The 26,115-nt window shown below is 56.3% G+C and overlaps 8 protein-coding genes across 8 annotated transcripts; 3 read left to right on the top strand and 5 right to left on the bottom strand.

Moving 5' to 3' along the window:
* Window positions 1-1,489: 1,489 nt before the first annotated feature.
* On the bottom strand, window positions 1,490-2,237 carry B0I36DRAFT_78036 (uncharacterized protein). Its single transcript, XM_046163362.1, has 2 exons — window positions 1,717-2,237; window positions 1,490-1,597 (listed from the first exon to the last, which is right to left on the bottom strand). Exons 1-2 carry the CDS (start codon window positions 2,144-2,146, stop codon window positions 1,539-1,541), a joined length of 489 nt encoding a protein of 162 aa, XP_046017433.1. The 5' UTR covers window positions 2,147-2,237; the 3' UTR covers window positions 1,490-1,538.
* A 2,046-nt stretch (window positions 2,238-4,283) lies between these two features.
* On the bottom strand, window positions 4,284-5,033 carry B0I36DRAFT_78027 (bola-like protein). The gene has a single exon (XM_046163361.1). It carries the CDS (start codon window positions 4,904-4,906, stop codon window positions 4,415-4,417), a length of 492 nt encoding a protein of 163 aa, XP_046017432.1. The 5' UTR covers window positions 4,907-5,033; the 3' UTR covers window positions 4,284-4,414.
* Window positions 5,034-5,202: 169 nt separating this feature from the next.
* On the bottom strand, window positions 5,203-6,217 carry B0I36DRAFT_315980 (uncharacterized protein). The gene has a single exon (XM_046152942.1). It carries the CDS (start codon window positions 5,730-5,732, stop codon window positions 5,331-5,333), a length of 402 nt encoding a protein of 133 aa, XP_046017431.1. The 5' UTR covers window positions 5,733-6,217; the 3' UTR covers window positions 5,203-5,330.
* Window positions 6,218-6,386: 169 nt separating this feature from the next.
* On the top strand, window positions 6,387-8,276 carry B0I36DRAFT_372426 (major facilitator superfamily domain-containing protein; the record flags this gene model as incomplete). The annotated part of the gene is made up of 2 exons (XM_046160114.1): window positions 6,387-6,460; window positions 6,824-8,276. The coding sequence occupies 2 exons, from the start codon at window positions 6,387-6,389 to the stop codon at window positions 8,274-8,276; spliced, it is 1,527 nt and encodes a 508-aa protein (XP_046017430.1).
* Window positions 8,277-8,574: 298 nt separating this feature from the next.
* On the top strand, window positions 8,575-9,842 carry B0I36DRAFT_428760 (uncharacterized protein; the record flags this gene model as incomplete). The annotated part of the gene is made up of 2 exons (XM_046162467.1): window positions 8,575-9,279; window positions 9,496-9,842. The coding sequence occupies 2 exons, from the start codon at window positions 8,575-8,577 to the stop codon at window positions 9,715-9,717; spliced, it is 927 nt and encodes a 308-aa protein (XP_046017429.1). The 3' UTR covers window positions 9,718-9,842.
* Window positions 9,843-13,629: 3,787 nt separating this feature from the next.
* B0I36DRAFT_218029 (uncharacterized protein) lies at window positions 13,630-14,424 on the bottom strand (the record flags this gene model as incomplete). Its single annotated transcript, XM_046148994.1, has 1 exon — window positions 13,630-14,424. A coding segment is annotated over one exon (795 nt), but the record flags the coding sequence as incomplete, so codon positions are not given.
* A 2,064-nt stretch (window positions 14,425-16,488) lies between these two features.
* B0I36DRAFT_237979 (major facilitator superfamily domain-containing protein) lies at window positions 16,489-18,303 on the top strand (the record flags this gene model as incomplete). The annotated part of the gene is made up of 3 exons (XM_046149571.1): window positions 16,489-16,812; window positions 16,875-17,171; window positions 17,284-18,303. 3 exons carry the CDS (start codon window positions 16,489-16,491, stop codon window positions 18,301-18,303), a joined length of 1,641 nt encoding a protein of 546 aa, XP_046017427.1.
* An 804-nt stretch (window positions 18,304-19,107) lies between these two features.
* Window positions 19,108-24,523, bottom strand: B0I36DRAFT_346300 (uncharacterized protein; the record flags this gene model as incomplete). The annotated part of the gene is made up of 2 exons (XM_046156444.1): window positions 19,108-20,864; window positions 20,923-24,523. The coding sequence occupies 2 exons, from the start codon at window positions 24,521-24,523 to the stop codon at window positions 19,108-19,110; spliced, it is 5,358 nt and encodes a 1,785-aa protein (XP_046017426.1).
* Window positions 24,524-26,115: the final 1,592 nt, after the last annotated feature.

Genomic DNA, 26,115 nt, shown 5'->3' with positions numbered 1-26,115 from the left:
ATCGGAACTTTTACTACAGGTTGTGGGAACATGAGCAGGGCAGGGCAGGGTAATCGTGACTGCCTCGGTCGCTCGCTTGCTTTCTCCTGTTCCTTTTCCCCAAGACCCTGCATGCCGGAATCTCGTATTACCGATGGGAGCAAAGACGGGAATCGAGAAATATTGATACCGGGAAGAATAGATTCACTTCGTAAGGTCGCACGTTTCAGCCACTGTCCGTGCCGAGTCCCGCAGAGTTGATGCCATTCATCATTCAGCCACAGTGCTCGACCCCCCAGCATATACGTAATCTGATTTCCCAGGAAAGTTCCTACCTTTGAAACATTTGCTTTTTTTTCTTTTCTCCCCGTCCTTTTTCTTTTCCCCCTCTCACCAAAAACTCCCGCTCCCCCTCTCCAGGCCAAGGTTATGCAACCCCCCTTGCCAGTTGTCTTGATGGTGGTGGTGGTGAACCGGGACCTGTTTGTTTCTTTTCTTTTTCACTCCCCAGCAACAAGCACGATCTCAGACAGGGGGTTCGATCTAACCCGCACCTGCATGGAACAGATGAAGCACTGCCATGCCCTTGCCGTGTTGACCTGGGACACACCCACACCCACGCGGCGTGCGTCCCCCTGTCGGACCCGACGGCGATCTTGTAGTGTCTCTCGTGGCATTTCGTGCCAGAATTAGAAAGATAGGAGACTGCATTTGGAGGACGGGGGGGGGGGTCCGCCGCGACAACGAGGGCTGATAATGATGCGCATGCGCATGCGCGCCCCCCCCTGCCCGAGCCCTGTGGCGCCGGTCAAACCCGCACCCGCACCCCATCACCTCTGGTGGCCTCTACGTAGTTGTTACTGCCCAGTCTTTGCTCTGGCAGGCAGATACGCTAAGGGCCGGTAAAGAGGCTGAAGGTCGTCGTGGCTTGAGACATGCGGCCATCATCCAGGGGACTGGAGTTCATGTGGCTTGACATGGTGCATGCCACTGATTTGGAATCATCATTGCCTTGTGTCGGCTGCTGTAAGAACTGCGCTCATGCTATACGAACGGCGGCCAGTCCCTGGCGGGATGCTTTCCGGATGCTGCATGTTGTCCCAGCCGCCGAGCCAGGCGGAGGCATCTTCAGCCGAGGGCTTTGGTGCCTCTCTCCAAGCTGGGGTACCCTTGGGTCTCACTAACCGTGCTAGTGCAGATCATGACCTGCTTTGATCCTCACGCCGTACCCAAGGAGGACGACGTTGATGCCCAAAGGGGTTGCCAGCACATTCATACAATCGCGACTTTGCTTCAGATTCAGCTGAGCACCATACTGGCGAACAAATTTGTGGACGGGGCACGATGGATGAGTTCTCAGTATATTGGAGGCTGGAGCTTAGACATTTAAAGAAAAATGGGTATCGTGTTGTGTTGCACGAATGGCATTGCTCAGTTGATCCGTCCCTCGAGAAGGCTTGATACTGCTGTGACTCGTTCATCTTCAACCAATATCGGACACCTTGCTTGTCCTTTTCACTATTCGCCCGATTAACCTGAACCTCGCTCCGCCCGTGGAATCATAGTCCAAAGTTGCCGCTGGCCTTCAGTTCTTCAAGTAACCTCTGTTCTGTTTCATCTGTGATTGATTAGTCAACATGCACGGTAGAGCTATCATGGACACTTTATATCTTGTGATCAAGTGCAAAGGTCTGTATTGTCTGTATTATGTAGATGAGTCTTGGGAAGAGAACTTACTGGGCTTGTTTTCTAAGACCGCACAGTCTGCGACCGTGAAAGATTTTGTGTGAACTGCACCGAGGATCGTCCAAGACTGCAAACCGTTCGTTGTGTCATAACATCGTACCGTGAAAGTATATGTCCCCGGAGCATCGACAATAATGTTTGGGAAGACGACATATTGAGAGTCTGCGCCTCCGATCACAGATGTCCTCGATGTGGAGGTGTTGACTGGCTGCGGTGATGCGATGTATGGACCACATTCCTCTACGACATTACCGCTGTCGTCCTGTAGATAGCCCTGGAAAATCTCTGGCATAGAAGAGTCGTTCTGAATGGGGGGTCTTGGAGGAATACGGATGACTACCGGTGGATACATTGTCGATCCTGCTTGAACCTCGGCTGGCGGTTGGATCGCGATGTCCATGTCAATCTCTTGCTTGAACATGTGTGCGTTGAGGCTTGACGCCTTGGCATGAGAGGTCAAGGGGCAGTAGGATGGATTTGGTGCCGTGAGAATCAAACAATTCTGCGAAAGAGAAATCGCTGTCAAGAATGTCGTCGCCCAAGTCAACTCGAGCCGCGCGCCCAAGTTTATATGATTTGGCGGAATCAATGGTTACCTTGTCATTGATGTGCTCGTGCTTCTGACTAGGGTGGATCGAAGGGGGAGGCAATAGTCTTGCAGAGACAGAGGGAGAACCGGAACGACTGCCCAGGTGATGTCAACAGCTCCGTCACGGGTTGGTGGAACATGAGGACCGCCTTGGTATGGGAGCAGCTCCAGCAGCCAACCCTTGATGGAATTTGATGGTGACGTCTCAAAAACTAACCCATATTTGCTTCTTGCATGGCCCTGTCCGGGGCATTTCCAGTACCTGGTGGGCCTGAGGCGAGCTTCCCAAGTTATCGGAACAAGACATGTCAACCCGCGATCGGACTCCGTGAGAGATGTTTGAGATGGACCCTGGGGCAGCATGGATCGTCTAACACCCGATAGAATCAGATCGCAGCGTGCCACAGCCTCATGCAGCTCCTTTTGGGCAGATCTCATCGCCAAAGTTCCAAGTCTCTGGGACCAATGGCGCTCTCCTCTGAGGTAACCGGAGCCAGGGCCCCCCAGCCGGACCCCTGGAAGCCTTGATGAGCGGCAGGGATAAGCATTCTTAGACCGGGACTGACTACCCTGTGTTCGCATGGGCCGATTTCGTCCGAGCAGGAGCTGAACGGAGTGATCATATTCGGTCGCGAGTCTGCACGATCACGAGCTTTCTTTTTTCATTTCCTTGCTCTTGGCAGTGTCAGAGCTACGTGTGGAATCTGCATTAATCCGTTCGGAGTATTGCAGCTTCGTTGTCGTTGCACATGCATGGCTGTGCGCGCAATCCTTGCTGGCGTCATGATGCAGTTGCAGTGATTGGACAAGTGGCTCCCGTCCCGTGTTCTTCAGCCTGCCAGTGTCCCAGCCGATTGGGTACATATTAGTGCATGTCAAGCGTGTCGATGGTCGACGCTGATGGGCTGTCCCGCTCTGGGGCGGTAGAATGAGCCACAACACGCACCATTGACAGCGGGACGTGCTCCCCGGCTACTCAGGAACTACTACGGCCTGTCGGAATCCCCGTCACGCTGCTCCGGGTGGCTGAACCTCCGGGTGACTGAACTTCGCGGAAAACGGATCCCTGAATCGAGGTGCCAGCAGGGCGAACTGGCTGCTCCCGCAGCTGAGATGTCGCCATCTGCGGTGCCTGCCGCACGGGTCAGACACGCCGTCGGGCTGGCAGGCTATTGGCGACGCCACCCGTCCGAAGCGTGCGTCGACTCCGCATGCCAACTGGGAACGAGAGACTATTGGACGCTCCTCCAAGGGAAGCTGAGGCGGGCCGAGCGAGGATCATGCCGGCTTCTTGGTTTCACGATGAGGTGCGTCCTGCAACAGCATGCTATCCCACTGGTGGCCGGAGCATGCTGATGGTCTTTTGCCATATCATCGACAAGTTGACAAACACTGACTGAGGGTGTCTAGTACATGGGCGGCCGTTGGGTTTTGGAGGCGAAGGAGCATCGGAGAATTTGGCCCCGTTTAAAGCGTGTGTGTGGCGTGGGGTGATGCTGCTGGAGGTGCATGTGAGATCAGAATTAACCGTTGAATGGCGGCCTGCGAGGTCGAAAAGGTGAGACTTGACGTTGACGGCACCGGATGTGTGGCTCTTGCCGCTCCAGACAAGAAGCGCTTGAGAGGCTCAGCCGAGCCCGATGCTTTGCACCATCCGCGGATCCCCTTGCCCAGACGCTGAAGTGGGTGGTTCACAGTCCCAGCCTCGTACTTGACCATCTCCACGACCAGTTTCAGCCGCCCGCCATTCGGCTGGCGGATCTTACGCACATACTGACAGCCACGCCGAGAGCCATGCTGAAGAAACACTCTGCGCATGGCTTTGCTGTCGTCGTTCATGCTTACATTCACCAGCTATAGCCAAGGCGGGAACAAGCCTCTAGCTAATGCCCTGCTCCTTCTTGGCCTCTTTAGTTGTTGCCAAAGCTCTAAGATCCGGCCTGCCTCTTTGGCTCCCTGGCGACACTCTCCATCCACCATGATATTGTACATCATTCCTCTAGTAATACACGACTCTCAAAGGTCCCTGATCAGCCAAGATGACTCGTCGTCAAACCAAGCATTGCTGTACTCCTCCAGGAGTTCGTCCGACTGGATCCCTCACGCCTGAGGCACCTTGGTCCGCAGCTGCACCCCATGCCACTCCTTCATCTGCTCGCCGAGCACGGCGTTGACCATGCGCTGCTGTTTGAGCATGTTGGTGCCGCGGAACTTTTCCGACGCAATCTCGATACCGTACATGGACCCGCAGCCGCCCGAGATGTCCTTGACCGAGAGCTCCGTCGGGGCGAACTCGGCCGCGAGCTTGTCCCAAATCTGTGACTCGTTCTCGTCGAGGTAGTCGGGCTTGGCTGGCGGTGGTGTTGTTATTGTTGAGGAGTAGGGCCGTAGGGAGGAAACGCCATTTCTGAAACCGGCTGCCCGCGAAAGTTGTGGAATAGGCTGATGTGTTGAGGTCGTGTACCGCACTCGGGCTGACGCTGAGGATGAGTTTGAGAAAGCCGAGGCTGAAGGCGCGGCGAGCTGGCGCAGGGTAGAGCCACTGCGCGAAGCTGCTCTAGCGGTGATGCGCTGGCATTGTGAGCACAGCATGATGTCAAGTTGGGTTTGCAGACGTATCGCTAGGTGGATTGGCGCAGTTGTAAAGACGCGAGCTCGCTGAAGGTGTCAGAGAGGCCAAGAGGTTGACGATGTCAAAAGATCCACCGCCAAAGGTGGGAGACGCATTAGCAATCAACGTGAAGGCATGGTCACCAAAAATGCCCCGAGCTCTATCGATAAGGCTCAACACTGGGGCGGCTGGGGTGAGCGGCGGGGCTGCCGGGGCCGGTGGATTCACTGTCGGCCGCAGTCCTAGTGGTTGTACCATTGGCCTCTTTGGCTATTAGGTGCGCATTCTCTCATATTGTCTCCTCAATATTCTCATCGATAGTACAACTGCTGCTGAACGGCATCAACCAATACAGAATGCCATATTAGCCGCACGATCGCCTCTTTGCCCTTGCGCCGGACATCCTCATCCCGCCGTCCACAGATTCGCAATGCCCAGCCCGGCCACAATGTGGATGTAGCTCCAATGGTCGCCGCCCCCTTCGCCAGCCGCACGGTTTGTCGCGACCCCGTCGACAAACGCAATCACCGCAAAGGACAAGTAGAGAACGCCCAGCGTCCTCTTCTCCCGCATCAGGGCAGCCGCGACCATCGAGGTGCCGAGCGCGAAGTTGCGCACTCCAATGACCGATGCCATACAGTCAACCGTGGGGCGATGCTCGGAACCCACCGCTGGGGGGTCGAGGTGGAAGAAGGACAGGCCCGAGGCCGTGCTGTAGTACCAGTTCACCTCGAAGCCAATGGGCACGATGCCAAAGGCGATGCTTGCGGCCTGGAGGAGTTTGGAGAAGGTTGAAGCAGACAGCATGATGACGGCGGTGGGTCCAGGATCCGAAGATGAAGAATCAGTGATAACCGACCCTGACTTGTGATCTATCGACTCAAGCTGGGTGCTTGCAAGTTGTATATCCGTGGCCTCACTTCTCAGGTGCTGTCTCAAGTTTTGAGGTGTACAGTTGATGGCTCTACCATCTCGTGCCTTGGGGCCCGCGGGTGCTACTTATACAACACGGGGTTTGGCTTCACTCGGGGTTCAACGCAGATCGGCGTATATCGTGAAAGCTAAATCTGAGTTCGCGTACTAGCGTCGGGGACCTGGATGCAGCAAGCACTGGAGGAGTTAGGCCTAGCGCTTCTGGTTTCTCCCCATAAGTGTCCGCCCATCTCCATCGCGTTTTGTCTGCCCAATGGTCGTGCTCGCAGCGATTTCCTTGTCGGGCAACACTCCAGGACCCTTGCGGGGTAGCCTTTTTGAGTCTTGACGGTCCAGCCGTCCATCCTAGTTTGTTCACGTCTTGACCTCAGAAACCCGCCAGCTTTCTTGTGCATTGCAATGCCGCTTGTTCGTGTGCATATCATGCTGGGCGCCCTTGACGAGCAATGCCAGATATGACGTGGGTCGGACTTCAGGCCCACACCTGGCAAGTGCCCTCCATCCAATGAGTCACCTTGTTCACCTTACATGGATGCTCATCTGCATGTTATCACGCCTTCCCATCGACAAGCTGCTCTTGGCCCTTCTCTAGCTCCACCGCCGTAAGGCAATGGCCCATCATGTAATCCTGCATCCAGCGGTCCATGGGTTGCATCTTGGGATTAGGCAACACTGCGTTCTATAAAGCCTCAGCCATCAGAATGGCTTCCACTGCGACCACCACACTACCAAGTCGCTGATCGCGCTACCTCATTCTACCGGAGCCACACCATTCTCCAGGCCGCCATGATTTCAACGACGATCCTTTCGCCTACAGGCGCTGCAGAGGAGCACGAGCTCTCGCATTTCGCCAAGCAGGGCGCTGTCACATCCCCTCAGGCTGGAGCCCATGGTGCGGTCGACTCGCCTCTAGCTCTGCCAGACCAGCCTGCCGACGACGATGTCACCGCACTTCCTCGGCGAAGCAAGCTGCAGTCGGTGTCTCTGATAGCGACGCTGGCCTGCATCGCCTTCCTCAACACCTTCAACTCGGGCACGCTGACCGTGGCCCTGCCCGCTATCGCTGCCGACCTCGAAATCCCCCCCAGCCTGCTCCTGTGGCCGGCCTCGGTCTACGCGCTCGCCCTGTCCTGCACGCTGCTGCTCCTCGGCGCCATCGCTGATGTGGTTGGCAACCGGCCCGTCTTCCTCATCGGCTGTGTTCTGAACTGCGGCTGGACGCTCGCAGTCGCGCTGGCCCAGACGAGCAACCAACTCATCGTCTTCCGCACGCTGCAGGGCGTCTCCATGGCCTTCTGCATGCCTACCGCCGTCAGCACCATCACGAACACGTTCCCCAGCGGCAAGCCTCGCAATTTCGCCTTTGCCTCCTTCGGCGCCGGCAGCCCCATCGGCTTCGCATCGGGGCTCGTCCTGGGCGGGCTCCTCGCGCAGGCCGCCGGTTGGCGGACGGCATATTACCTCGCCGCTGGTGCCAACGCCGTCGCCTTTGTCCTCGCATACTTTACCTTGCCGCGCATCGCACCGCCTGTCTCCAACATCCGCCACGCCCTAGTCCACGAGTTTGACTGGGTCGGCGTCGCTTCCGCAAGCAGCAGCCTGGCCTTGCTATCATACATCTTTGCCCAGATCAGCTTCTCGGGCAGCACGATGCGCGCTCCGCACAATATTGCCCTTGTTGTCATTGGCGGGCTCTTGCTGCCCTTCTTCGTATTCTGGGAGGGGCGCCAGGAGCGCCTCGGCCGCCCAGCGATCCTACCCAACAGCATCTGGCGCCAGCGCGAGTTCACGGCTGTTTGTGTGACCGTGTTTCTGGTTTGGGCCTGGTTCAATGCCTTTGGCTACTGGGCCACCCTCTTCTTCCAGGACACGCAGGGGCTTGACTCTCTCAATGCGGCGCTGCGCTTCCTGCCCATGGTCATTGTCGGGCTGCTGACCAACATTGTTGCCGGCGTGGTGGTCGACAAGATCCCCGCGGGCATACTGGTCCTCGTGTCGGGCCTCATCAGCGCATCTGGACCTCTTCTGTACGCCCTCCAGGAACCTGGCTGGACGTACTGGGCGGCTGGGTTCCCGGGAATGTGTTTGGGGGTAATCAGCACGGACTTGCTCTTCAACATTGCCAACCTTGTCATCACGACGCAGTTCCCCAGCCGTCGGCAGGCCCTAGCTGGCGGTGTCTTCAACACTGTCACACAGCTTGGCAACAGCATCGGCACAGCTGTCACGGCCATGATCGCGGCGAGCGTGACAGAGGCCGAGATGCACGGCGGAAATGGCGTCGAGGCGGCAAGCGCTACCCTCAAGGGGTACCGCAGCGCATTCTGGGCGTGCTTCGCTGCTGCAGTGATCAGCATCGTGACAAGCAGTGTTGGTCTGAGGAAGGCTGGCAAGGTTGGCGCGAAGAAGGATGTCTAGACTTTGCTCGTGATGATGCATCAGATCTGCCTGTGGTCATCCCCGGGAAACGAGAAGGGAGAAAATAACGAGACAATAGGGACAAAAGCCCTGGTCGACTTTCAACTTCAAAGAGACACTATGTAAATGAGAGAAACTCCAACAATGCCGCAAATGCAATGCCGACACGTCCAGATACCGGACCTGGTTTGTCTCATGCTCAGTTGAAGCGACATCCAGACGCCTAGCAATAGACCAAAGAAAGGCCCCCAAGCCGCGAGCCAGCCGCCGCCAATAAACAGACCATGCTCCCAACGCAATGATGTTCAAAGCAAATGCGAAAGACCAAAACTCACAACGCTTGAAAACAGAAACTGATGAAAATGCCCCTGGCGATCAACACCGGGACGTCGCAGATGCACAGCCCAGCCCACGCTCACCTCCCAATCCAGTATCCCAGCATTCCATTCTGCTGCATCACCACCTCGGCGATCTCCGCATCCGTCATGGTCTCCTGCTCGTGCACTGCGAACCACGCGCTCCCAGGGACAAGCCAGTACATCTGGCCCCTGGCCAGCATGCTCGCGCCAGCAAGCTCATCCAGACCACTCTCACCACCACCACCTCCGACAGACCCCAGCCCCAAGCCCAGGGACGAGGCCGACGAGGGCAGGAAAGTCGACCCCCACATGCTCGTCATCTCGAACCACAGGCCCGCGCGGCTCTCGGCGTCGAGCGACCGCGCGAGGTAGAAGATGGGCGTGTACGACCGGTCCGACCTCGGGGTGAAGCGAGCGCGGAAACTACTCCCTGCGCCATCACGCCCACCACCACTGCCACCGCCACTTCTGCTGCTACCGCTACCGCCACGGCTACTCCCGCTCCGACTGCTGCTGCTGCTAGCCCCCGAGGACCCGACGCTGCTGCTGCTGCTGGGATCCCGCAGCGTCTTGCCCGCCTGCGAGAAGTAGCCCAGGCACGAGGAGCAGGGCTTGTGGCTCATCAGCAGGGCGTCGACGATCGGGTACGCGCCGGGCAGGTCGAACGAGTGGAAGTAGCCCGCCAGCAGCGCCTCCTCGGCGTGCAGGCCCGGCGCGGGGCACGACGTCCACGTGTCCGGCTCCCCGCCGGCGAAGAGCAGAGACGCCGACAGCTCCGGGTTCGTCGTCGTCGGAGACGAAGATGAGGAAATCCCGGCGGGGGTCCCGCTGACCAGGCCGGCCCGGACGTACTGGTACAGCGCGCTGAAGAGGCCAATGTGCTTGGCGGCCAGGGCGATGGGCTGACCCGACATGGTCTTGAGCCGGAACGAGGGCAGCTCGACGAGGATGAACTGCGGCATGGTGGAAGGGTGGGTGCCGGGGGCCGGGAAGTAGAAGTTGTCCAGTTTGGCGGGTTTTTTTGTCGTCTTTCCGGAGACAAAGGGGATGGGGCAAATGCAGAAGAAGAGTTGCTGGGCTAGATAAGGATATTGGTGATTCTGGGTCGGGCTTCGAGAGGGCGTGTTCTGAGCTTCGGCGTCTTGCTGTGTATCGTACCCTTTGCTTGGAAGTGGCTATCTGTAACTCAACGTCTGCTCATTCCGGTTCCGTGTATGCTAGTGATGCCGAGTCGCGTCGAACTTGTCGTGGTCCAGCCAGGCTGATTATATGCTCTTGAGACTGACTCAATCATCCAGCAGGTCGTCGCCGTCGTCTGTTGATCTCGAAGTTGCCGTCCAGTATCGGTCCGTGTAGGGAAATCGATGCGATGATTCGCGAGCGACCACGTGAATCGCAGGAGGCGAGAAAAGACAAAGGCTGGGTTGCGAAAAGAACAAGTGCTCTCTGATTGTGTACGAGTGGATGCTCTCGGTCAACGATGATGGTCCGGTTTGAACATTTTCTTTTCGATGCGATGGCGAACACGCCGCCTTGTTATTATATCACGGTTTCGAATAATCCAGCATCGCCAGATCGAGCCGAGGATTTGTCCTTGAATGCCATCGTGATGCTAAATTTGGACCGTGTCTCTCTTTCTTGCCCTGGGCAACATGTGAGACGGCGGGGGGGAGACATAGCCATGCGCCGCCGCGCGCGCAAGAGTGTCCTGCGTGATGAGCTAATACCCTCCGCCGCGGCAACCACCCACACCACACACATACATACGCCGCAACACTGAAATCCATAAGGCTATGTAGGGCTGGCGGGCTGTGGGGGCACGCGGGTATGCACTCGCGTATGGACCCTCGGGGGTCCCGCATGCATATGGGCATGCCGCGGGTCGGCACAAGCCCGACAGACTGGTTTATCCTGTCAGGAACGACGAGTGAGCGAGCGGTGGTTGCAAGGAGGCTCCATCTGGACCCCCCCTGCGCAGCTCAATTGTGGGACTCCCTCGTTCAAGGCTGAAAGGGGTAAGCACTTGCACCAGCATGACAGGCAGTCTGCCTTGCATGGCCCTCGTGTTCTTCATCGAAGGGTGGGTGGAAGCTTGCTGCATGGCAGGGGCAGCAGCCGAGGTCCAGAAACTGGAGAAGAAGCTGTCAACAAGCCCCTGCCGTCATGGTTGGGCACAGTCACTGCAAAAAAAATCATTCAAGCTGGCCGGAAGTGCCTCGTCAGTGACGAGAATCCAGCTGACACGGCAGTAAGAATCTCCCTAGGTAGGGTCGAGGTGTGCAAACATGGCCTGGTTCCAAAAGTCCGCCTGGACACCAAGCTCCGTCTCCGGTGCATCTAGAATGCTCTGTCTCGGCAACTGGTGATAACAAATGTTTGACTAATATTCCAAGCTCCGGTGCCCTGGGCCAAAACATGACGGCATAGGGAGGCCTCGCTCCGACTTGACAGAGTGCACTCGATCACATACGCCAGCCGCCTGGGGAAGCGTCAGTAAGATACCCGGTGAGATAGCCGGAACTAGCAAGGGTTGTCGGGTTGCATGGCGACCTTTGCGAGCATCTACAACATCTGGTTGGCTCGAGTTGTGAGATAAAGTGGGACTTGGAGCCAGCCAGGAGACGCCGCCAACGGCCAGCTCAAAGCAGAAAGGGATAACCCGCAGGTCCCCGGTGGCCTGGCTCTGACTGATGTGGGCGCTGGCACCTCCGTATCAAATCTAGCTTACACGCTGTCGTCATGCAGCCCGCTGAGGGAAGAAGCTGGCCACGAGGGAGTGTCCTCAGCCCTACGGCGGACATGGGTGCTGCATGCGAGACTGCCTGAGGCTGCGGGCTCTCACCTATCAGGGTGGGGCATAAACGGAGGACTGTACAGCCAGACAAGACCTTGGAGGAGCATGTCCTCCTGGCTTTTCTGAGTCATCCTCGTCGAGCTCCCCCCACGACCAGGGCAAGGCACATCAACCTCCAGAACACGCCAGCAACGGCTCACGATTACCCCTGCCCTGCAATCGGTGGTCCGGAGCTAAGGGACTACCGTTTGCAAGACCTCAAAACACATCTGCTGGGTTTGGTGCGCCGTCGTCAGCCACATGCCACAGCCACCACCACCACCACCACCTGCGCGAAACTTCCGCGCGCAGTGGCCGCGGGGACGCCAACCTGCAGATGCCCCTGTTCCTGCGAGTGGATGTCTTCGAGAATGTGTCCACGGCCAAGCATGGCCCTCCTGCACAATCAATTGCCGGGAGGGCGCCGGGCGGGTATCTCCAGTATCTAGCCGCGGCAACTAGGCCATAGCCTCGGACTCACCTCGCTGAAGGATGTCAACCCGAGCTCACATAATCCCTTTCACCTGAGGCAGGAAGCGGAAACGTCATTACGATGCAAAGAATATGTAGGTAGGTGACAATTCAGGCATTGAGGGCGCCTGCACCTGACTAGTGTTTGCGAAGCACGCAGGATGAATTCGAGGGTTACTGGCATATCTCATCTGGGGGCCTGAATGGAGCAGTAAAAATTTCGATACGTGTCTTTGACGTCAGTTGGAACTCGTCATGTAGAACCTTGGACTTCAACCAGGGATGAAGAATCTGCCCCTGCCACACCCCTGGTTGAGCAGGCCTCGTCCACGGTAAGAGTGAGAACACGCGCACGAACCCGTTGAGCAAGCCCCAACTTTCGCCTCCAAGGGTAATGCCGGGAAGAAGTCTACGAGCAACGGCTACAGGGAAAGTCCTTCAATAACTTCTTGCTCATGATCCTGGCGACTCGATTGGCGCGCATTACTGCGTGTCCACCATACTCGACAAGTGTCCCTTTGTAGGCACGCCTAACACCAATGGCCCTGTAATAAAAAAGCTGCGCCGTGTTTCGTTCGGAATTGACGCACGAAGGCCTCGCTCTACACGCAGTTCCTTCTGTGTTCAAAGAAGCGGTTCTATTCTGCGCTTGTTGGTGGCAAACACGAACCACTGGTAGCACACTCTAGCGAACATCGGTGTGATATGCATCTGCGCAGTTGACCACGGTCGGACAGGTCTCTTAGTGCCCCGGTCACATGCCAAGATGACATCATTTTCTTTGGAGTTTTGGCCGCGGAAGCATCCCGCACCTGCACACCATTGGGGAGAGAGCTTACGTCCGAATCGTGGGCTCAAGTCTGTACCGCGGCAACAGTCCGTTGTGCGACAAGGTGCAATGCATTACAGCTACTATTGGCACTAGACCTCCCAATATTTGTAGCATAGACCGTCTGTCACTTACACAGACAACATCGAAAGTCTCAGACTCGTGTGCCTCAATTCATTGAAAAATTGCGTCTACAGAGCCGAGGCAGCTGACTGTGTACATGATTGTTCTGCACAACTCACCATGGCCTCTCATCTTCCTGCGGAACACTTTTGACCTCTGCACTACCGCTGCTCCATCGCACCGACTGGGGGAATCCAAACACAAAGATACAAAACAAAAACAAAGGTCCAGGCCAAATCCGGCCTCCATAAACGCCATCGGACATTTTCCGCTGTTGGCCCAGGCCTACAAGAACATCGGCAAGGCCAAGGAACCCCAAACAAGATCCATGGTATCAAGAAATGCTCCGGAATTTCTCTAGACATCCTGCTTGCCATCTCCTGCGCTGCCGTTGCTGGACACCGCAACGAGATAACCGCCTCTGTCGAGCGCATTGTTCTGCTCAGCCGCGACCAAGATGTGAGTGGTCTTGTGGATGTCCCTGCTCTCCGGACTGGTGGCCACGAGCGTGACATCGTCTTTGGAACCATTGCTGCTGGTGCTGTTGCTGCTGGCGTGGCGACTAGTCGAGCCCTCGGCCTTTTCGCCAAGGCAGCCGTGAGTCGCAGAAGCATTGTTCCGATTCGCCATCTCTGGCGAGTTGAGCTGTCCGGGGTGACCCATGACACCACCACCACCACCACCACCAAGCCCGAGAAAGGACTTGCTCTCGCGCTCCCTGCTGGCAAAGTAGTACGACGGGACGAGCTTGGGGAACAGCTTGACCACAAGGGGCCGCAGCTGGGGCAGACACGAGCAGATGATGGCCACGTTCATCTCGATGACGGTCCACATGGTGGACGAGATGTCGTAGGTCTTGTCGTGGGTCTTTGCCTGGATGTCGATGGTCGTGATGCGCAGGCACGAGGTGATGACGACAAAGATGCCGAGGGTGAAGACGAACATGAGCGCCATCTTCTGCACGCGCGGGATCTCGAGCGTGGTCACGGGGAGCATGGGCAGGACGAGGATGATGAGGTCCGTCGTGATGCTGAACCCGGCGTTGGCGTACCAGAAGGTGAGGTTGTTGATGCAGTGGCCCGGCAGGGACGGGATGAAGGCCTTCTGGATCGGGGTGCACTGGAACAAGGTGCCGCCCGTCGAGGCGAGCCAGTAGCTGGCGATGCAGGTGAGCATGAAGGCGCAGGCGTACTTGAACCAGCGGATGGAGCCAAAGATGCGGAGGTAGAGCAGCAGGATCGACGCCTTGGTCAGGTTGATGCTTGTCTTGTAGGTGACCTGGCTGATGTAGAAGAGCTTCATGGCTTCGTGCTGGTCGTCGGTGGCAAGAGTCACCCAGTGCCGACCATAGCCGTGTGCACAGCAGTCGAGCAGCACGCCGCCAGTGGACAGGGCGAAGAAGAGTGCGAGGACGTTGGTCAGATCATCCCAGCCGAGGGTGCCTCCCTTGCGGGTGCGCGACCAAAGCTTGGTGCTCACGGCGACCGGGCAGAGCACAAAGAAGATGGCGATGGGCACATAGACGGTGTAGGCGACGTTGTCGTAGCGGTGGCTGTCGTCCATGGCCATGTTGTCGTAAAGTGATTGACTTGGCGCCATCGTGGGTTGACGGATTGTGTGACGGTGTGGCTGACGGAGTGGTTGTAGGTGGCCACTCTCAAGTTGGGGGTTGGAAAGCGAATAAGTCCCCAGGATATCGGCTGACTTTTGTGGAGGCTTCTCTGCTCAGGAGGTTGGACTCCTAATGAAAGAATGGGATCGAAGTGAGCAGCATCTGATTTTTATGAGAGACTGCTCTTGTCTACGACCGGTCATCCACGAAGAAGCGAAGCATCACCCGAGGGACATGGGGTTTGGGGATTTGAGTCGTTGTGAGGCAGTCGATGTGTCAAGGACAACCTCAGTTTCTTGGTAATTGATTTGACATTTCACAACCCATACAACAGAATTAGGCAGTCACAACTTTCCCAGTCACGGTTTATATATTGGGTGTGATCATCGGATAATCAACTGCGAACATAGACAGTCTCACGGCTTCAGACAAGAAGTCGAATGAGGAGACTGGGCATGGTTTGAGCAGCTTGTGAGATTATGCTGAGTGCTTCGTGATTGAGGCGTGAAAGATGGACGAGCACTTTGGTTCTCCAAGGACAACAGAGTGACCCAAACTAGCACCTCACTGGAACATCGCTAGTTACACAAGCCACTGGAGGCCAGCTGGCAGTCTACAGGAAACTCACAAGACCATCTTGTTTTGCATGCATACCACAAACATCGACTTCATCAGAGTTGTGCAGGCAGCCCCCCAAACCGGCAATTGTGGTCTCCGCCCTTTTGGCCCAAACCCGGAGACGGAAAGGGCCACAATACAAAGACAAGATCCGGAGGCTGAGCCGGGTAGAGGACCTGTTGTGCTTGCTGCTCTGCGTGCAGCCGTCTGCCCCGGAAGGACTTGAGATGAACGTTGTTGCTATGCCACGTCGCTTCTGTGGCTATGCCTGGCTCGCGACAATGTCCCACAAAGAGGCAAGCGGCCGAGGAGGCATCACAGCCTCGGGCGGTTGTTGGCAACGCCTGCATTATCAAGTATACATGCCGTTACACGAAACGGCGCAGTCCCCCGGAAGCTTCTAGAGTCCTCTACGCTCCAGGAAGCCTTTGACTACCTCGCTCTTCGGTCTTGTGGTCTTGTGTTCCGCCGCGGACACTGCCGTCGAGGACAGTGTCACCCGTTCTTTGTACAATGTGGACGCCTTTCCCGGATCCAAACTGCCGGCATCGCAGCTCCAAGATCTCTCACAGACCAAGCTCCCAGCGGAGGTAGCAAGATATTGAACAATCTGGCTAGGTTTAGGCTTGTGCATGAGATGATCTACTCGAATCCTTCTAAATGCTTTCCGAACGTCAAAGTCAGCCATCCCTGATGCTTACTCAGTGATCTCTAAGGTCTTGTGTCACCAGCCTCTGTGCCTGGAAGCTGCCCCGCGTACAAGACTGGGGACTCTTTTCGTGCCAGCTTCCATCACTCGAGTCAGCCAAAGAACGGCCGTTGCTCACAACCGGGGCTGTAGAGTGAGTCAAAGACGTGCAACCGAGACACCAACTTGTCTGGGCGATGCTGCCGGACACGCGTCCCCGAGCAAGTCGTGAGACTGCTGGGACGCTACTGTATGGGCCGCAGCTGAGTTGATGCAGACGACGTACACGGCATGTGGTTGCAGGTTTTTCTCACTGCAGTCGGGGCAAGGTGCTACTCGGCAGCCAGGCATCCGAGATGCCTGCATATGCTGCTATGTTCGGCCACTCAGACGATGGCGACGCCCCAGGAGCAACAAAGAGGCTCGTTGCAGGTGGCTTGCAGGTCCATAAAGGCCCTTGGCAGCCCAGAAACTGGACTGAAGACGAACAAAGCCCCGGCCGACACACTTGTCTGAGTACTTCTGACAAGGCCTGGCCGCAACCAAATCTTGGTGTGGTTCGTTGCCCCGTAAACCGGCGGCACTGCTTGCACCTCCCCTTTCTCTTACCACACCACTTGTGTTCTTCAAGACACTGCTTTGGCACATCGCTGTCTCACTTTGCAACTCAAGACCAACCATGGCTACCCTCCATCAACTAAGACCCGTCAGCCCTGGCGCCAGCTCCGGCAACGGCGACATCGAGAAGTCCTCGACCGTGCTTGAGAAGAGGGCGTCAGCCGACGGCAGCAGTCTCCCCGCTTCAGTACTTTCCTTTCGAGCACCTCTCGACACCGTTACTGAGCGCAACTTGCTTCGCAAGATTGACCTACATGTTTACCCGATCCTATTTGTCATCTACATGCTCTCTTTTCTCGATCGCATCAACATCAGCAATGCTCGGATCCAGGGGCTCACAGAGGATTTGGACATGCATGGCAATGACTTCAACATTGCCCTCTTCGTACGTCGCACTCTCTCGTCGACCTAATCCCAAGGAAGCAGATTGCTGACACTTCTCTCAAGGTCTATTTCATCCCGTACATCCTGCTGGAGATCCCCAGCAACATGATCATTCGCAAGTTCCGGCCATCGACATACATCTCCACCCTCATGATGAGCTGGGGCATCGTCAACATGTGCATGGGCTTTGTAAAGACATATGAGGCGCTTGTCGCTCTGCGGTTCCTTCTCGGCGTGTTTGAGGCCGGGCTCATGCCGGGAATCGTGTACCTGACGTCCATGTACTACAAGCGGCACGAGTTCCAGACGCGGATGAGCATCTTCTTCTGCTCGACACTTGTCGGCGGAGCGTTTGGTGGCGTGAGTGATGAATGCCATTTCCATTTCACAATATGCAACTTTGTTATCTATATCCCCCCTTTCATCTCGACTCTCTCAATAGTGTTTTCTTTACTAATAACTGACTCAACAGCTCCTTGCATACTCCATCTCCAAGCTAGGCGGCACAGCCGGCCTCGCCGCCTGGCAATGGATCTTCATCCTCGAGGGCCTCGCCACCGTTGTCGTCTCACTAGCCGCATACTTCCTCGTCGTCGACTGGCCAGAGGAATGCCGCTTCCTCACCCCGTACGAGCTCGCCCTCCTCAAACAGCGCCTCGAAGATGACAACCCCTCCTACTCCTGCTCTGCTACCACACAGACCTCAGCAGCAACGGCACCATCCTCGTCCACGCGGATGGACACGCTCAACCGCTTCACCGTGCGCCTGATCCTGCGCGACTGGAAGATCTGGCTCGCGAGCGTCGCGTACATGGGCATCGGCACGACCGGCTACGCCGTGACCTTCTTTATGCCCAGCATCCTGCTCGAGTTTGGCTGGGCCGCCGAGCTCGCGCAGCTCTACACGATCCCCGTGTACGCCGCGTCGGCCGCGTGCATGGTCGGCGCGGCCGTGATCTCGGACCGGCTGGGCCACCGGTACGGGTTCATCCTGGCGGGCGCCCTGGCGTCTACGGTCGGGTACGTCATCCTGCTTGCCCAGGACGGCGGCAGCAGCAGCAGCAGCAGCCACGCCGGCGACGCCGAAGGCACCGCCCTCCCGCGCGGAGTCAAGTACGCGGCCGTCTTCCTCGTCGCGGTCGGTGGGTACACGGGCACGCCCATGTGCCTGGCCTGGCTGTCTAACAACGTCTCTGGCCACTGGAAGCGCGCCTTCAGCTCGGGCATCCAGGTCACCGTCGGGAACCTCGCCGGGGTCATCGGCGCCAACATCTTCCTCGCCGCCGAGAGCCCCAGGTACCCCACGGGCTACGGCACCGCGCTGGGCATGACGTGGATCGGAGTCGCTGCCGCCTCGGCGCTGTTCTGCGGGCTGCTGGTCGAGAACAGGAAGCGGAGCCGGGGCAAGAGAGATCACCGCCTGGAGGGGCGCACCGAGGAGGAGCTGCAGAACATGGGGGATTGGCACCCCTTGTTCCGGTTCACGCTGTAGTCTATCCAGGTTGTGACGTGGTTGTCAAGGCGTGCTTCCCACTTACCTTATTGGGTCTTTTGTACTCGGAGTGTCTGGGAATGCCTGTTACTACGCATGATGGGCCATGGGAACAACCGGGAAGAACTGGACTGTTCACCTGGCTTTCCTAACAGATCCGCACTATTTTGCTTGGAGTTAGACTTCACCACAGACGAGATGGCGCCGCAACGGCTGACCTTATTGGAGCATGATGGGATGAGAGAGTCTGTGCTAATTCATAAACATTGTATGGAGCTCCGGGCAGAATCGTTGGGACGGACGCTGGCAAGCACTGGGCACCATCGCCTCTCAGGGTGGAGAAGATGGCACTTCTCTTTGGTCTCATGGTAGGTCTGCACATTGCAGAAATTCAACATCTCTCTTTCACAAGCTGCTGCCAACTTTGACACTATGGGTGCTTCAGCATGGACTAGTTGCGCAAAAGTCGTCACATCAAAATCGATTGCAGGGATGATGTTCTCGATTATGTTTATTGCCGTTCTGGCACGATGCCCTCTATAAATCGACTGCGCGATGAGGATCATTATCTCTTCACACCGCTGGTAGTAGCTGTGTGTGTGCGTGTGCGCTAATGATAAGCCATGTTTGCTGCTCGCCCGCGAATTCTGGCTGGAATGTAGATACATATTGGGTCTTCACCGATCGACTCGTCTCCCCCATCTCCCAGAACTCCGTCGTTGAAGTCGCTTGTAGTTCTCTTCCACCAAGCTTTGTGCTCAGCAGTACGCGATGTTGCAAGAGAAAGACTCTTTGGGGCGAGCCTCACAACTGCCGCTGACCCCGCCAGGTGGGCCCAGTCGCACGCACAGTTGTGCCGCCAAAGTTGTGCAGCCGTTCACCCATGAGGTAGGCCTCGTCGCGGATGCGCACCTGCCAGCCGGAGACGATGCGGAGGATACGGCGCGACACAAGGATTGCCAGCCAGAAGAGCGCAGTAATCGGGTACGCCATCCGGTACGCCATGACGCGCTGCTCACGCGTAATCGTGGTCAGGTGAGGGACCTCATCAGCACCGGCACTACCGTCCTGCTGAGAGAGGTTGCTGTTGCTTGTATCAATGAAAAGGCCGGACAACCAGAGCTTGGCGAAGATGGGGGGTCCAAAGATCAGGAGCGAGCCGACCGCCATGCCAGGTATGACGAAAGCACGTGTCAAGACACCGACATCCGGGTCAAGCCACCCGCGTCTCAGCACTGCCCGCACAGCATGGGCGGGTCGCCCGCCGTATACGGTCAAGGCCCGAGACCCCAGTTTGAGGTATAAGATGCCCAAGGTCCACGCCTGTATCACCCGAACCGTGTGACCTTGCTGCAGGCCGTCTAGGCGGGTCGAGTTGGACGATGAGATGTATGTGTGAAGTGGCATCATCACATAGAGCTCGACCACGACCGTGATGAGAAGTGGGAACACGACGAGGAGCATGGCGTATGCGTAGGCAAGACGCGCGGTTTGACGTAGAACACGCTGCCCGCGTTGAACGACATTCTGTGCAAGCATTGTCTGCAGCCTGACATGGAACCACTCGGAAACGTTGGCCCAGGTTGATTGAGCATGAAGCAGGAAGTATCCGAGAGAGCCAAGAATGTAGATGCCTATGCTAAAAGCATAAATGTCGTTGGTTCGGATATGCGAGGGGATCAGCGCCTTGAACATCTGACGGCCAAATACGAGCGGAATAATGGTGAACCCAACTCCCGTGACCGCTGCAAAGAGCCAGATGAAGAGGATGAATAGGAAGATGCGGAAGCGGAAGAACGGCGGGACATAGACAAGTTGGTAGTGGACGCCAGAGTATATGTCAGTTTCTGGGAGATCCGGCTTGTCGTCGATCCGGGCGTTGTGCTCCGACACCTCAAGGAATACAGGCTGGCCCTTAGTGATCTTAACCTGGTCAGAAGCTGGTGACCGTACGAAACGGCCATTGCCTACTAGCTGTCCGGACTCGACCAATGCCTTTTTCTGGTCGCTCAGATCCTCCAGCCATTGCTCCGACAGCATAGATGTCGGGGTGGAATGTCCACCCTCGAAGAAATTGGTCCAATTCTTGGGAGCAACTTGCCCCTCTGGTGTAACCTCAAGGAAAAGCCTGCGCCACCACGGCAGGTCTCGATCGATCTGCGCAGCAGAGGTAATTAGACTGCCCTCTTCGTCGATCTGGCGTTCGCCAAACAAGAACCAAGTCAGGCGGAGGCCGCGAGCGCAAGTCCGGAACCACCATGTGTACATGGAATGCAACCCGTCGCTTGGCTTGAAGAAGCGCACAGCCAGGGGCATGAGGAAGTTGTAGAAAAGGAGGTCTATCGGGAATTCCAGAACTGGTTCGTTTGAGGAGTAGTGGATAGGGAGCACATTCGGTAGTGCCATTGACAGACCCCAAACGACACCTCCAAGGCACACGATGACGAGTGCCCCATAGACAAATGCCGAGAACATGATCTTTCGGAGCTGAGTAGTCACATTGCGCTCAAGTACATCGCGGACGGGATGAAATTCCGGGTCATCGGGATCTCGGATGAAGTCTGCTGATCGTTAGCATTGAGGCAAAAGAAGAGTGAAGTCCAAAGGAGAACGACTTACAAAGCACGCCTTTCCGCATGATCTTGCGACACATGGCCACGAACAAGGCAAAATGAAACATGTAACCCGTTCCGACAAACCAGTGCACGAAGATTGACGTGAGTGGAAAGTTGTACGTGAACAGCATTCGAGACTTCAGTGTAGTGTCTTCAAAAAGCGGCAGCAGGGCAAAGTCGAGTAGCATGCCGCAGTAAAGGGGGAAGACGAGCATTTCAATGCTGATGATGAGAATCACCTTCATAACACCGCTAGCCTGGTTCAGCGCATCAATAATGGACGCTTCCCAGTCTTGTGTCGCCTCGGACGAAGAGAATGGTCGACCACGACCGAGGTAAAGTCCCGCAGCGAAGGACAAGGCAAGGTATCCGGCAAGCACAGCTAACGTACGATCACTCGCATCCCAAGAAGCCAGCCCGGGATTAACTGTCGAGGCTTTCTCGGTGATATTGAGACTGATTGTCCATGAGCTTGGCTCGGTCAGAATCGATGGCGATTTACGGAGCATGTCGATTGCCGCTGGCATATTGGTCATGACGACCTCGCGGACTGTGCCTAGCTTTGTAATGTAGTCGCCGCCGAAGAGATAATCCAGTGTAGCCACTACACAGTTGATGAGGTAGCGAATGTCGGCTTTGACAAAGTCAAGAGCTTCGTGGCTGATTGCCGAGAAATTCCTCATTTCGCTTGCTGTGATAAGATGAAACTCGGACAATAAACTGGTGGTGGTGCGATTGAAAGCTCCCATGGCAATGTTGATGGTTTGAGCGTTGGCGCGTTCCAGGACTTGGCCACCAACATCGACATGAAACGTGCGGCGCCAGAATTCTAACAGTTTGAAGAGAGGAGCCACAGAGAACCCTATGATCATGAGGGCGCAGTCCTGTACGAATTTGGAAAAGCTGAAGGCCATGCGGACCAGCCGTGTGGGATTGGCGATGACCCAGACAGCAACCCGACCAATATTGTAAGGCACGAAGATGCCTAGGAAGATGCTGATTGAGACAAGGAATGCGCAAAAGATGGCATTCTGGAACAAGCCAGCGAGCGGACCACGCATGCCGATGAGCTCCATGATGCCTTCGAAATCTTCCTGGTCCTCCAGAGCTTCAGGGTCAAGACCGGCTGCCACTGCAGCCTCCATAACATCTGGCGCCAGCTCGTCATCCAGATTGCCAGCGTCGTCCACTCCGAGCCCGTTGTCTATGAAGGGAGCAGCCTGATCGTCACCGAAGATGTCGACAGCATTCTCGCGGGCGAGGTCGTCTAACGCGTCCGCATCCACATCACCCCACATAAAGTCAGCCATGCGATGGACAAACCCGGCTGGCTCTTCGCGGCGGGCCATGTTTCCTGCTTCCGCTTCAGGACCTTGCATCGATTCCTCAATTGGAGGACCGGGGGCTTCGAAGCCATCATCAAGATCGGCCTGGTCTTCCCAGTTGTCTGGGATGAACGCATCATCTAACGCGCCTTCTGATGGCTCTCTATCGGAAAGCGCTGGTGCTTCGTCGTGCCTGGCCGCCTCGACTGTCCACGGGGCGTCGTCTGCGGATGGAAACGACGTATACCGGAGCTCGTCAAAGTCGGCAACGGGTGGCGTCGCACCCTCGGCATGGTTGAGTTGCGGGGTACGAGAAAACGACCAGTTGTTGTTGGCGAGCGGGTTGATCGTTTCATGCCTCTGGGGTCCATCTGAGATGGAGCGAGGCCGACCCGAAAATGTCGATGGCGACCGGAAAGGCGAAAGTCGTCCTTCATCATTGGTTTGCTGACCAATCGCTTCACCGGCCTGTCTGCCGAATGTGTGCCAAGGCAAGTTCGCTGGGGCTCGAGTGGCATCGAGCTCGTCCGAAGGTCTGGACTGCTCTTTTCCCTTGCCCTTTTCGGACGTATCAATATCCCCAGATTCTAGATTCGTCCAGTCCCATGTCGAGGACATAGTACTGAATTTGCCGTTGTCCTCTTGCTCAATAGCCTCTGGTGAAGGAGGGGCTGGCGGCAGGCCCTGCGATTGAGGTGGCATTGGTCTTAGTCCGTTGGGCTGGGTCGAGGGACTAGGCTGCTGTGGCATCGCCAAGGTTATTCCAACCCATTGCCGAAGGCGGTCTTCTAAGCCCTCTTCTCGAATTTTTCGCAGGATGCGATCTCGATCACCGCCCTCCTCACGATATATCCGCAAATACATGCTGACTGTACTCTGAGGAGCATTGTCTCGAAGTGCACCAGCAAGTACCGCTGTGTAGTCATCGCCCTGCTCAGCCGCTGCGCCATCTCTTGATTGCCTAGATTCGGCGAGAGGTTCATCTGCTACAGGGCCTTGAGAACTGTCTGTGTTCATACTGTCGGGCAAATCCAGTGTGTTTTGCATGTTTTGTCGTGCAGCACGGCGGCGTAGAACGGCGATGCGCCTGTTTTGTATATTTGCTGGTGGATCGTGAGGCTCAAGAGGTCGTCCATCCTGTTCGTCAAGGTGGAACATCTCAGGCTCGAAGTCGTTGCCGTCAGTGCTATCGTTGTCCTGTTCCGCCACCTCGTGTACCTCCACTTCTCCTGGGGGCACCGCACCAGCTGGTGCCACAGGCGGGTTGTCGTCTGCAGCCGCCAATGCGGCTCGCATATTCAGTTCCGGCTGCTGTTGTACAACATAATCTCTGACCAGAATGATCAGAATAAAACAGACGATGACGAGGATTGTGATGATTTGCCCTTCGAGAACTGTAATGATTGTCCGATTGATCGCCGGGTGCCGCGTCAGGTTTCGAAGCACGCTCACCTCACTGAGCAATGATGAGGGCCCGGATTCGACCGCACTAATGGTGACGTTGGTTGTGTCGATTGCATCAATGCCGTTTAGAGGAACGTCAGTGGTTCCGTCGGTCAAGGCAGCATTGCTGCCAAACAGTAGGCGCAACAGAGACATCCACCATGGCTGACCGGCCGCAACGTTGATCGGCTTGAACAGTGCTTTCAAGAGCCTATCGTTGAAGTCGCCCAGACTAGCCGCGGTTGTCGGGTGACCTTGATGCTCGAATAGTGGTGACGAAGGACATGTCGCGGAACCAGGACCTGATATAGAAAGCGAGTATCCTTGTCGACCAGAGAGATCGAATGTCGAGCCCGTAGCAGTTGGTCCTGGCCCGAATCCTTCGTCACTGATCCAGAACAAAAACGACCAAACTGAGCGCATCAGATATGGGAGCCAGCCAAGCCACACGCTCGCGACCAGTGTAGCACGTAGCCACACCAGAACATTGCGGAAGATATACTTCGCCATGTGTGTTACAAAGACGTGGAATGGCAGCCGTTTGGGCATGTCTGGGGAGTAGAGCTTTGTGAAGCGGAACGGTGTCTTGCACAGCTCACAATGTTTCTTCTGCGAATGGGACAGCCACTCCATCAGGCAGTCCTGGTGGACGTATTTTATACTCCCACTACATTTGCAAGGGTAGAAGAGTGGCTCGTCTGGGGTAGCCTCGCCTCGGCATATGCGACATGTGTCTGGATCAGCGGGGTTCATATCGTTGATCGGTCGTGATGTCGAACTCGCGTCAGCACCGTCTTGGAATGTCGTGCTCGGCAGTTCGTCGTCCATGGTAGGCATTGTGCCGCCGCGCGGTCTTTGTGGGTAGCTTCTGGCGGGTTTTGCGTGGTCGCCCCGAGGGGTTGAAGTCGAGTTGGTCTACACCATGTGAGGATCCGCCCACGGCGATTGAGATCCCTAGCGACTTCTGAGGAGTTTTGCCAGTAGAAGATGCCAGAGCGAGTGATGTCGTTTTATGAGGATACTTCGATTGCCCTCAAAGCTGTGGCATTCCTGCCTCGTGTTCTCTGGATGTCGGTGCCTGGCCGCTTGTCTCGCTTGATGGTCAGGCTCGGCCCGACCAAGGCGACAGGGTTGGCAGTTCGTTGCCAGAGGCTGTGGCTGTGAAGGTTGCGCTCGTCGCGGCTATTGGAAATCAGGCAGAGATATCAGAGTGCTTGTCTGTCGAATGCGGCCCGGGGACGCGAGCGTGAATAGGGGAGTCGTCGAAGATTTCCCCTCGATTCGATGGCGGGATCTCGAGATGCTGCGATGGGGGTACATTAGGTCATGGTCAGGGAAACAATAATCTGGACACGTGCGGAGAGCGAGGTCATACAGTGCTTCTCCCACGGAACGGAGACTGCTGAGTAATCGTGTGGAGCCGACCACCCTCGACTACTTGAAAGCCGGTCCTTGGACCACAAGATTGATGGTACACTGACCCCAAGTTTCCTAATCCATGGCTGCGTCCCCGACGACGAGATACTGGCATATTGAGACGTGGAATCGTGGCAGGCCTGCCAGTTTGACTACGTAAAGGTAGTATCAAGACTCCATATCCACAGCTGCCAATTCTGCAAGAGCTTCATGCCGAACCACGCCCAACACAAGTGGGTCGCCGGCATGAATGCCTTGCAAATGTCCGGGCGCGTTGTTCGATGCTCCGGAGTCCGTTCTGATGTGCACTTCGACCCTGTTTCATCCGAGTCTGCTAAACAAAGGCCTGCATAATGGCCGTAGGTACCTAGTTACTTAATGCGAATGTAGAACTTTGTTAGTGCCCGGCCTTTGATGCGTGAGAGCAAGGGCCCACTGCGGTGCTTAGCACGAGCCGAGAGTAAGCTTCGCTAGAAGAACTGAATGAAGAATGGACGACGGCGCAAACGGGCGCGAACTAGAAATCACCCTAGTATTCTCTCAATCATGCACAGCTTACCTCGACAATCTGAAATCTAGGGAACTCCAGCAATGGGTCAAAGGCCATATGTGCAGTTCTGGCGGGGAGGCTCTGCTCTGCAAGCCTAGGGACCCCAGACGCGACGATCCCGATGTGTTGCGTCATAAGTTGATGGAGGTTGAACGGCATAAGCTTGCTCTCGGCAGAGCGATAAGAACTCTGGCTTTGTCGAGTCTGGGCGATGCCTTCGGCGGACGTGCTTCTGGACTTCCGAGGATCTTTGTCAAGGTCTGAATGTGCTGCTCGACAGGTTCTCATGGCGGTCTCGACCGAATTCCGTACCATATGAAGGTTCTCCAACACATCTTTAGGACGTCATTATTAAAGATGCGACCTTGTATCGCGATCTGCCTGTTATCTGAAGTCGACATGTGGTCGATGTGGGTCTCATCAAGAACATCATCCCTGTCAGGCTGTCCAAAACAGGTCTTCA

Source organism: Microdochium trichocladiopsis (assembly GCF_020744255.1).
Source record: "Microdochium trichocladiopsis strain MPI-CAGE-CH-0230 chromosome Unknown B0I36scaffold_2, whole genome shotgun sequence".
In the NCBI taxonomy this organism is placed as follows: Eukaryota; Fungi; Ascomycota; class Sordariomycetes; order Xylariales; family Microdochiaceae; genus Microdochium; species Microdochium trichocladiopsis.
This window is presented reverse-complemented; position numbering and strand designations above follow the sequence as displayed.

Bases quoted from the DNA above. Each gene is read 5' to 3' on its own strand.
- B0I36DRAFT_78027 (XM_046163361.1), bottom strand. From the start codon at position 4,906: ATGCTGTGCTCACAATGCCAGCGCATCACCGCTAGAGCAGCTTCGCGC.
- B0I36DRAFT_315980 (XM_046152942.1), bottom strand. From the start codon at position 5,732: ATGCTGTCTGCTTCAACCTTCTCCAAACTCCTCCAGGCCGCAAGCATC.
- B0I36DRAFT_78036 (XM_046163362.1), bottom strand. From the start codon at position 2,146: ATGTTCAAGCAAGAGATTGACATGGACATCGCGATCCAACCGCCAGCC. The intron at 1,598-1,716 runs GTAAGTTCTCTT...AATCAATCACAG, and splicing joins GGTCTTAGAAAACAAGCCCA to ATGAAACAGAACAGAGGTTA.